The 12,113-nt window shown below is 37.7% G+C and overlaps 1 protein-coding gene across 1 annotated transcript in view; it reads right to left on the reverse strand.

Moving 5' to 3' along the window:
- Positions 1-12,113, reverse strand: part of LOC110018587 (acetyl-coenzyme A carboxylase carboxyl transferase subunit alpha, chloroplastic-like) — a 98,724-nt gene that overhangs the window by 11,276 nt on the left and 75,335 nt on the right. The window contains exon 10 of the mRNA XM_020715935.1: positions 6,815-6,892. Coding sequence (XP_020571594.1) covers positions 6,815-6,892 — 78 coding nt within the window. The remainder of the gene's footprint in view (positions 1-6,814; positions 6,893-12,113) is intronic.

A 12,113-nucleotide genomic window follows, 5' to 3' on the forward strand; every position in this document is an offset into this window, starting at 1 on the left:
CAAAATGTCTTTCTTTAGAAAGATGAGTATTATTCCTGCACCAGCTCCTGAGTTTCCAGATGCTCCGTCTACATATAGTATCCACTGAGGTGACCGTGGAAGAGAAGAGGTGGTTCATCAAAGGTATGCATTGTACACTCTACCACAAAGTCGGCCAACACATGTGATTTGATGTTTGATTGTGGTAAATAGCGGATGTCAAATTCTCCTAATTCTATTGACCATTTAACTAATCTTCTCGATGTTTCTGGTCTTTGTAGGATAGTATTTAAAGGAAGTTGCGTGTAAACGCCAATAGTGTGAGCCTGAAAGTATGGACGAAGTCTCCTTGCTGAGAATACCAAGGCTAGCGCAGTCTTGTCCGCCATCGAATAGTGACTTTCTGTATCAGAGAGAATCTTGCTAACGTAGTATATTGGTTTCTGGACTGAGTTTTCCATCCTGACAAGCAAGGAGTTTATTGCATGAAGTGAAATAGTCAAATAAATATATAACATCTCTCTTTGGACAGGCTTTGAGAGGAGGGGCGGTTAAATCAGATATGCTTTGAGTTGCTCAAAAGCAATTTGACAATAATTTGTCAATTGAAAACCAATGTTTCGAGCACCTCTAAGTATCTTGAAGAATGATAGATATTTATCCCCAGAACGAGCTAAGAAACGAGAAAGAGCGAATATACGACCATTCAAGCGTTGAACCTCCTTGATGTTCCTTGGGGGCACCATATCTCTCAATGCCCTGATTTTTTCTGGGTTTGCCTCAATTCCACGATGGGTAATCATGAATCCCAAAAACTTCCCTGATGTGACTCCGAAAGCACATTTAGTCGGGTTAAATCGTAAATTGTATTGATGAAGGAGTTGGAAACACTCCTCCAAATGAGAAATTTGTTGGGATGCTTCCAGGATTTTTACTAATATGTCATCAACATAAACCTCCATTATATGCCCGAGAAGGTTTTTGAAGACCTTGTTCATGAGTCGTTGATAAGTTGCACCAGCATTTTTTAACTCAAATGACATAATCTGATAACAGTATAAGTCCTTATCTGTTTGAAAAGATGTGGCACACTCGTCCATTGGGTTCATCTTTATTTGATTGTATCCTGAGTATGCATCCATAAAGCTTAACATTTGATGTCCAGACGTGGCATCGACGAGTTGATCTATGCGCGGGAGAGGAAAACTATCTTTCGGGCAAGCTTTGTTGAGGGTTGTATAGTCGACACACATTCTCCATGAACCATTAGTTTTTTTCACCATGACAATATTGGCTAGCCATGCAGGAAGTACTTCTCGTATGAACTTTGCTTCAAGAAGCTTGTTGACTTATTGTTTAATAGCTTGTAAGCGATTTGGGGTAAAATTGCGCTTCTTTTGGATGACTGGTTTAAAGGTCGGGTTTACCATTAAAGAGTGCAGGATTATTTCTGGGTCAACTGACATGTCGGCCGGAGTCCATGCAAAAATGTCTTGGTTCCTTCGGAGAAGATCTACATACTCTCTACATACTCCCTACATACTCCGACCTTTGCTCATCGGAGAGTAGGGAACCAAGCTGCACTGTTCTAGAAGTATGTTCGTCAGAGAGTGAGATTTCAACCAAGTCTTCCACGTGAGAAGCCCGTTGAGATACATCTTCATCTCGAAGATCGAAGTTCTCAATGCTAAGTGTCATTGACGGGTGTGACTGAGTTTGTCTGAGGTAGCATGATTATGTTGTCTGTTGATAACCTCACACGACGCCGATCCCCGCTGGGGTTGGAAACTTGATCTTTAAGTGTATTACAGAAGTCACGATGTCAAAGATTGATTACAGTGGTCTTCTGAAGATAGCATTATATGTCGATTCTGATTTGACAACAATGAACTGGACTGAGTTATCTGTCGAGGAAAATCTCCCAAAAAACAAAGAGATTTATTATTCCCTCGACCCTCACTGATCGATTATTAAAACCATATAATGGTCCGAATGTAGGTTGAAGTCTTTCCCTTGTCAATCCCATACTGAGGAAAGTTGAATAGAACAAGACATCGAAAGAGCTCCCATTGTCGATCAGGATCTTCTTTATGTTATAGCAGGGATCGCCAATTCCTGCGCTAATGACGAGAGGAACTTGGTGGGGGGACTCAAACTCCTTCCAAATCGGAATCAACAAAAGTGATAGGCTCGAGACGCAATTTCTTCTGCATTGATTCATCAGGTATAGTGATAAGGACTTGATCAATCAGCAATGAGCCTCCAGCAATTGTTTGAATTTCGCATACGTCAATTAACCTTTCAATCTCTTCCTTGAGCTGCTTACACGCTTCAGTGGAGTGGTCACGACTTCGATGAAAATGACAGTATTGTTCTTGATTATATGAGTTAGGTTTTAGGACGTGAGGTCACTTAACGACTTGCTCATCTTTGATAGCCATTAAGACATTAGCACGTGATGTGTTGAGTGGTGTATACTCTTTCTTAGTTCGATACTAACTTTGTTAGCCTGCAGGTTGAGGAGGGAGGTCGTGATTCCTCTGTTGTTCGGACTTTCTCCGTTGCGAAGATTGATTATTATCTCCAGTGTTATTCTTGTGTTTTCCTCCAAATTTCTCGTACTGCTCCTTATGTGCGTTGATGGCCTCATCCGCAGTGATTTAGGCCTCAACACGGTGAACAAGATCAGCATAAGAACGAACTGTCTCTCACATCAGTGATGAGTAAAAAGATCATAGGCGGAGCCCCCCAAGGAAGACCCCCTTAGTAACTCAGGATCTACCCCGAGAATCTGACGGGCTTCAGCAGAAAACCTGCGGAAGTAGTCCTTGTGCGACTCTCCTTCATTTTGACGAATTTCCGAGAGATTGGATGAATCCCTTATGATCCTTTGATTTGCGATGAACTGCTCTACGAACAGTTTGGCAAACTCGTTAAAGGCGTTTATAGTGCCCCCTGACAGAGAGTAGAACCAGGTTCGAGCTTGTCCTTTAAGAGTAGTCGGAAACACTTGACACAGAAACACATCAGAGGCACGCTGAATGTGCATGATATTTTGATAATGATCAATATGCTCATAAGGGTCGGTTGTCCCTTCATATGTATCGATGTTCGGAAGCTTAAAGCCTATTGGGATGAGGCGTTGGAGGACCACATCTGCTAAGGGAGAAGATTCATGGATGTTACAGTGAGCGTAGAAGCGACCCTTTTTCTTTAAGGGGAACTCTTTTCAGACGAAGCGTCGTAGTTCGTTACGAATGACTTTATCTGGAATGACAGAAAGATGTGGCGATGTCAGGTGAGCTGCACTAGATGGATGAGTGAATCTTCCGTTATCTAGGAGTTCAGCATCACGACCTGACAGGGGATGTATTCCTTCTTGAGGAGGCGGTCCGGTAAGACTTCCTCCGAGCGGTATGTTTCTCCTACGTCGCGGAGTTAATGGTAAATGAATTTCATCCAATGGTGCAGGCAGCGGCTGTTGAGCCCCGCGTAGGAGTTGTAGGATCTCTAGTTGAGACTCTTCCATCCTACGCATTCGATCTTCTATTGAAGGACCGAAACACATTCGTTGGAGGGATAGCGTCTTCCAGGGCGGGAAGATGAAGAAGCATGTCGCCCTTGGCTTTGTGGCTGCTCCCTGGAACGATGGGAGTTGGAGCGGGATGCTCTATTGTCACGAATATTGTGTCTGGTGGCCATGTAGTAAATCACGTAAGTACTTTAGTTGTGGGATTGAAACTTTCTCACAAACAGCGCCAAACTGATGCGTGCTAGAAAATTCGCGGCGGTAGAATAATGGATTATCGACTTAGCGTTGCACGAGGATTCAACACACACTCAGATGAAAGTGAAACAACCAGTGATGACATCAAAAGTTTGATGACACTAAAAGTTTTTACGTAGAATACCCGTAAAGGGAAAACACTACGTGGTTGGTCTGACCCAGTTATAAAAATCCACTATATGTTGATGATTACAGCGGCCCCTTTGTCCCACAGACAGGAAAGGGTTACTAGATTTGTAGATTACAGCGTCGCCTGACGGTGTCCGATTAACGATGGTCGGCGATGATCGACGGTGGATGACAGTCAGTGATGATCGAAAGTGGTCGATGGTAGTCGGCGGTGGTCGACGGAGGTCTGTGGTGGTCGTCGATGATCGGTGGTGGTCAACGGATGTCAATGGTGGTCAGGATGATGTTGGACTTGAGCTCTTTCTCAAAAGCCTCCTCTTTCATGTGAGGAGTGAGGCTCTACTTATAGTGTTTTGAATGCAATTAATGCAGGAATATGAACCATTTTGATCGGACGATCCGGAGAGCTTCCCTTGATTAAATGTCGTTTGATGAGTGCCTTAATAGTGCCTTAATGATGTCGAAATTGAGCAATCTTGGGCTCGTTGGATTCGTCTTGTCGAAATACTCGATTCGACTATGAACTCGCTAGATTCGACATCTGTTTGACCTTTCAAATATCTCTGAAATTCCTCCAATAGTAGTTTAATGATTTAATCTGAGGGTTTGATTTGACTCGGATTGGACTAAATTTCATATCATTAGGTCCGTCTCATCGAGCTGATTAGTTTGATTATAAGTTTACTGAAATCAGAGCTTCGAATAACTCTTAATCAAAGTTTGAATGTTTCTTGTTCAAAAAATTGCACCGAGATTTGTGTCAGATGATGAAAATTTGTTGGCGGCATATCAATAAGTATTTTCAGAATCAATAAAACTAGGAGTAAATTATATAGGTCTCTAAGATCAAGTAGCCATTTCATGTTTGTACACATTTTACAAATCCCAACAATTGAACACTTTCAGGTTGATTATGTGCTTCAAATTATTTTTGATGATTTCATTTTTTGTAAAGCTCACTAAATTATTATAACATTATAAGTATTTTCAAAATCAATAAAACTATATAAAAATCTCATCGCTCCATCATCTGACATCAATTGTTTAAACACCAAATTTGCCTCCATAGTAAATCATCCTTATAAAAAACTAGGAGTAAATTATATAGGTCCCTAAGATCAAGGAGTCATTTCATGTTTGTACACATTTTAAAAATTCCTACAATTGAACAATTTTAGGCTAATTATGTGCTTCAAATTATATTTGACGATTTCATTTTTTGTAAAGCTCTCTAAATTATTAATAACATTATAAGTATTTTCAGAATCAATAAAACTAGGAGTAAATTATATAGGTCTCTAAGATCAAGTAGCCATTTCATGTTTGTACACATTTTACAAATCCCAACAATTGAACACTTTCAGGTTGATTATGTGCTTCAAATTATTTTTGATGATTTCATTTTTTGTAAAGCTCACTAAATTATTATAACATTATAAGTATTTTCATTATAAGTATTTTCAGAATCAATAAAACTATATAAAGATCTCATTGCTCCATCATTTGACATTAATTGTTTAAACACAAAATTTGTCTCAATAGTAAATCTTCCTTATATAAAACTAAGGAAAAGAGTAAATTATATAGGTCCCTAAGATCAAGTAGTCATTTCATGTTTGTACACCTTTTAAAAATTCCTATAATTGAACACATTTTTTGTAAAGCTCATTAAATTATTATAACATTATAAGTATTTCAAAATCAATAAAACTATATAAAGATCTCATTGCTCCATCATCTGACATCAATTGTTTAAACACAAAATTTGCCTCAATAGTAAATATTCCTTATATAAAACTAGGAGTATATTATATAGGTCCCTAAAATCAAGTAGCCATTTCATGTTTGTAAACATTTTATAAATTACTGCAATTGAACACTTTCAGGCTGATTATGTGCTTCCAATTATATTTGACGATAATTATATTTTTCCAATTATATTTGACGATTTCATTTTTTGTAAAGCTCACTAAATTATTATAACAATATAAGTATTTTGAAAATCAATAAAACTATATAAAGATCTCATTGCTCCATCATCTGACATCAAATGTTTAAACACAAAATTTGACTCAATAGTAAATCTTACTTATATAAAATTAGGAATAAATTATATAGGTCCCTATGATCAAGTAGCCATTTTATGTTTGTACACATTTTAAAAATTTCTACAATTGAACACTTTCTGGCTGATTATGTGCTTCAAATTGACCTTCATTAATGAATCCATTATAAATCATTCATATTTCTAAAATAACTTTCGCTTATTCAAGGAGACGAACTGAGTGACGGAGAAATTGCACTACTCTATTCATTATCTACGATGAACAAAAAGCAGTTGCATTCTGCCAATAAGGAAAATGATAAAAAAAGAGTTTGCCGAAGAGGCCAAGTTTCTAGTAGATATGTATGCATTTTGACCAAAAGCATCGATAAAATTCATTGAATTGTTTCAATCTAGGGTATTTCATAAGCAATTCTTTAATTAAATCTTTTGAGTTATCCTATGGATGTCTGAGATTTCTGACAATGTCTATATGCCACTGTTTATTTTTCCCCAAATTTTATCCTATTATATTAAAAAAAAATTTATAGTTCGCATTGGTTGAATGAAGGGAAATATATTTATGATGAAGCAACAATTTCTCTAATTTTCATTTTCATTTCTCTCCTTTTTTCTGAGTACAAAATTAAGCTGGCAACAATCCTCATGTTACACATCACAACTCCTAAGTTTATTCTTGTAAATCTATTTTGTAGCCACGTGTACAATGGGAGCACATAAGAAGAGAAATAAAACCAGCATACATCTCCACTCACCCAAGAAGCTGACTAATACAATATAAAGAAGGAGAAGAAAGGGAGTAAAAGACAACTGATTCAATATTCCATAAATGAAAGTTACCTATGAATACGCACCTTCATGGCCCTTGTAACTGTAAGTTTAATTTGTTGTGAAGTCCAAGTTGGATCAGCGTGTGCACCACCAAGGGGTTCCTGCGATCCACACAACCATTTATAAAAATAAAAAATTGCCAAAAAACACCATGTTTCATTGTATTATCCATTACATAAATCCGTTTGAACATACAGAGAAAGGAAACAAAAGGCACAGAAGACAAAGATATCGGTCAGTTTATAAAGAAAGGTATGGCGACTAATGACAAAGACCCAATGCAACCCATGGCCCTATGCCCTTCACAAAAGATAGATCTTAGAACAAAAGATTCAAGGATTTATGGTTCGTTTTATCCAGGTCTTTTCTTGTTGCCATTAACATCATTATCATCCCAAGTGTTGATTCATGTTATGGGTTGCTTTTAGTGCTAGTTATTTCCATTGTTCCTAACAAGAAATATACAACGTGCCGATCAGCTTTCCAAATGAATTCAGTAGCTTCCTAGCCAAGCCTCACTAGTGCTTCCTCGGTCCTCTATGTATATAACAAAAAAAAAAACCAGAGATTACACAAGAAAGGCTGGGATCTAAAATTAATATGAAGGCTAAGAAGAACATGCAGCACTAAACATAAATGCTGGCAAGGAAGAACACAAAGGCCAAAAAAAACAAAAAAAGAAGATTAAAAAATCAGACCCTTGATACATGAGAACCTGATATTGGTCATGATAACAATATACAGCCATCTCAACATCAACATTTTTGGTTCTCTTTTAATAACCAACAATAACATCCTCACAGCCTGAACGACACTATTGCTAACTCAAAAAAAACTCATTTGAAGCCATGCAGTCCGCAGCTTAATCAGAAAGCCAACCGAGATAATTTATTGAACATAAAATGGCATGTGCAAAAGTGCAGTGGAGAATTTAACAGAAAGAGATGTAGTATGAGCAATGCTTACCCTCAGAATAGGGTTTAGCTGATCGTCTACAATTTTCAACGAGGGTAGATGAAAAACTTAGCCCGTGTATAAAGTATTCGTTCATCTACATTTCATTGGACAATATATTATTGGTCAGTTTCACAATAAAGTGCTACTATAGTTTATTTTCGGTTAGGGGCATTTACACATATGGCATACAATTCTTTATGTATTTACATATATCTCAGCTAAACTTTCATATTTACCCACAACACTCAAATCTTAAATATCACATAAAAAATAGCACTATTATCACATTTTAAAAGCGTTAGATATGACTCATATACCATAAAGGGATATTCTAGAGTGGAGCGGAAGATTCTGTCCAAATCAGTGAAATTTTCTTATATGTATTGGGGGTGTGATATAGGGGTAATTTGGTAATTACATATTGTACCCAAGGTTTCCTTTACTATTCTTTCTAGGGTTATAAAAATAAATCTGTATGTAACCCTAGGTATTATCTCATATTCTATATTTTGTACTTTTTTTTCTGAATATTGAAAGAAAGTCGTCGCTCTGCTCCTGAGGACGTAGGTATCTTTGTCAAACCTCGTTAAATCTCTGTGTTCTTCTGGATTTGAGTCGTTATTATTTTTCTTCACCCTAATTTCTCAACAAGTGATATCAGAGCGAGGTTCTAAGGCAGGGAATAAAAATTTGGGCGGCACAAAAACAAAGAAGATTTTCACCGACGAGTTCAACGGTTAGGCGTCCGATTCAGCGCAATTCGAATTTCGCAGGAAGACGATCATCGAAAGTTCGGTGCGAAGACGAGGGTTGCGGCAATTTCACAGGGGAGGATCGCGACCAAGCCGAGGGACTCGCGACATTCGGTGAGCAGGGGAGCTTCTGCGCGATTAAAGTGGTTCCTGAGCGGAGACGGCAAGGCGGTTCGCCGCGAAAGACTGCTGGGCGTGAAGGTGTAATTGGGATTTTTCCGATAAGGCGATTTCCTTTCCATTGCTGGAGGCTCTGATTTCTTTGTTGGGAGGCGAAAATTGGTTTCATTCCTTTGCGGGAGGCCGAAGATTGGAGGGAATTGGAGGCGAAAATTGGAAGCTCAGAATTCTTTTCTTTGGGGAAGAATATTGAAAGTAAATCAAGTTCGGATTTTATTCTTTTGCTTGCAGAGAAGAAAATTGGAAGTTCTTATTTTATTGCTTTGCGGAAAAAAGGAAAATTTTTTAAACTTAGTTAATTAAAGGAAATATTTTAATTAATCGGGACTTAATTAAGAAAGCTTAACTAAGAAAATATTTCAATCTTTTCTTTTCAAAAAAAATCAGTTGTTTTTTTGGAAAACTTAATTAAGGCAACTTAATTAAAGGAAATCCTTTCAATCCTTCTTTTTCTTTTTGAAAAGATTCTGAGCAAAGATTTGCAGAGGAATTTGCAGAAGTTTTTGTAGCAAGATCAATTCAAATAACAATTTCTGATGCAAAATTCGATGTAACTGGTAATTTTGGATTGTGGCAAACAAGAGTAAAAGATTTGTTGGTGAGAGCCTTGAAAGCTTTGTGGGCAGCAAAACCAGATGACATGGATGATAAGATCGGGAAGAATTGCAATAACGAGCGACAACAACCATATGTTTATGTCTGACAGATGATGTATCTGAAATCTCCAGGGGAGATATGGAAGAAATTAGAAACTCAGTTTATGGTTAAATCTTTGACGAATAAATTATATCTGAAGCAAAAGTTGTATGGCCTGAAGATGCAAGAAGGCTCTGATCTGGCGCAGCATGTTAATGGCTTCAATCAAATAATCACAGATTTATCACGGCTTGATGTGACTATTGAGGATGAAGATCGAGCGATGGTTTCGTTGTGTTCATTGACTTCTTCCTATGAACACCTGGTGACTACTCTTACATATGAAAAAGAAACTATCAAAGTTGATGAGATTACTGCAGCATTCTTGGCTCACAACCAGCGGAAGCAGAATGCAGGGAATGCTCTCATAGAGACAGTTTAAATGTTAAGAGTAAGCAGAATCGTGGAAGGAAGAAAGATAAGGAGGATTCTAGAAGGCGAAATTCTAAATCCAAATCCAAAGACAAAAAGACAATTCATTGTTACAATTGCAAAGTCAGGTCATATGAAGAGAGATTGTCAAAAGCTGAAGAAACAGACTGGGGAGAAAGGTGATGCATCATCAAAGTCTGTAAATGCGGTGCAGAGTGACAATTCTGATTGCAGTGATGATGATATACTTTCAGTTTTATCAACTCAGTTCACGGATGCATGAATTCTTGATTCAGGATGTTTTTATCACATAACACATAACAGGAAGTGATTTACTTCACACAGGTCAACTAATTCTGGCTCAGTTTATCTAGGTGATGATAGATGCTGCAATATTGTTGGTATTAGAGAAGTCAGAATTAAGATGTATGATGGTATAATTAAAACTTTATGTGATGTCAGACATTCCAGATATTAAAAAAAAATGATTTCCTTGGGCACTTTACATATAATGGTTTTATTTCTAAGGTATATGAAGATAGAAAAATCATCAGAATTGTTAAGGGTGCACTGACTGTGATGAAAAAAAAATTAACTGCAGGTAATATCTATAAACTATTGGGGAGCACAGTTGTAGGTGGAGTTCATTCTGTAGAGTCAGATGATGATAGTACAAAGCTATAGCATATGCGTCTGGGTCATCTCAGTGAACCTGGGATGACAGAATTGCATAGAAGAAACATGCTGCATGATATTTATTGCATGGTGTTAAAAGCTGCAAGCTCGATCTTTGTAAGTTATGTGTTCTTGGAAAACAGACTAGAGTAAGTTTTATGACTGGTTATGACTGGAAAACATAAAACTAAAGAGATTCTTGATTATGTGCATTCTGACGTATGGGGCCCTACCAGGGAATCGTCATTGAGAGGATCTCAGTATTTTGTTACATCTATTGATGATTTCTCCAAGAAAGTTTGGGTGTATTTCTTGAAGCGGAAATCTAAAGTCTTATCTAAATTCAAGCTGTGAAAAACTGAGGTGGAGAATCAAACTGCAGAAAGATCAAGTATTTGAAATCCGATAATGACACGGAGTACACAAATTCGCAGTTTCAGAAGTTCTGTGAGGAGCATGAAATTCAGAGATATTTTTCAGTGCGCAAGACACCACAGCAGAATGGTATGACAAAGGATGAACACGTCCTTAACTGAAAGGGCAAGATGTTCGAGACTAAATGCAGATGAATGCAGGACTTCCTAAGAGTTTCTGGGCAGAGGCTGTGAATATGACATGTTATCTTATCAATAAATCACCTCGGACATCGTTGGGTGGCAAGGTCGCAGAAGAGATATGAACATGTAATCCAGTTAATTTCGATCATTTACGGATTTTTGGTTGTCTTACTTATGTGCATGTACCTGGAGATGAAAGATCAAAACTTGATGCAAAATCCAAAAAGTGCATCTTTCTAGGCTATAAGAAAGGTGTGAAAGGATACAAGTTTTGAGATCCGATTGTAAAGAATATGGTGATTAACAGAGATATAATTTTTTTATGAACAGTCTATGTTCCAGCAGATTTAAGACAATGTGCTAGAGAATAATTCCTGTTCAGATGCAGTGTATATGGATCTAGAACAACATCCAGAAACAACTGAGAGGGTTGAAGGTTCAAATCCAACACTTTGTAATTCTATTTCAGATGATCTGCAAAATTATAATCTAGCCAGAGACCAACAGAGACGCACCAATATAAGGCCTACTAGCATATTAGGTTATAAAGACTTGGTTTATTGTGCACTCCTCATCAGCAGCGATGATCCAGCCACTTTTCAAGGAGCTATCACTAGCCATGAGAAAGAGAAATAGATGGGTGCAATGGTTGAGGAGATGGAGTCTTTGTGAAAAAACTGCACTTGAGAGCTAGTTCAGCTTTCTGAGGGAAAGAAGACTATTGATTGCAAGTGGGTCTACAAAAAAAAAACCAGCAGTATCAGAAAAAGAATGAGAAAAGTTCAAGGCTGGACTGGTAGCAAAGGGATTTTCACAGCAAAATGGGATAGATTATGATGAAATCTTTTCTCCTGTGGTCAGACATACTTCAATCAGGGTAGTGATTGCATTAATAGCCTTTTGGGATTAGCATTTGGAGCAGATGGATGTTAAAACTGTTTTTTTGCATGGTGATCTGGAGGAGACAATTTACATTGAGCAGTCAGAAGGGTTCACTCAAGCTGGACAGAAGCATCTGGTTTGCAGGTTAAAAAAATCGTTGTATGAGTTAAAACAGTCTCCAAGACAATGGTATAAGTGGTTCGACTCCTACATGATTCAGATTGGCTACAGGCGATGTGAGTATGATTGTT

The sequence above is a fragment of the Phalaenopsis equestris genome, unplaced genomic scaffold, assembly GCF_001263595.1.
Source record: "Phalaenopsis equestris unplaced genomic scaffold, ASM126359v1 Scaffold000025, whole genome shotgun sequence".
Taxonomy (NCBI): Eukaryota; Viridiplantae; Streptophyta; class Magnoliopsida; order Asparagales; family Orchidaceae; genus Phalaenopsis; species Phalaenopsis equestris.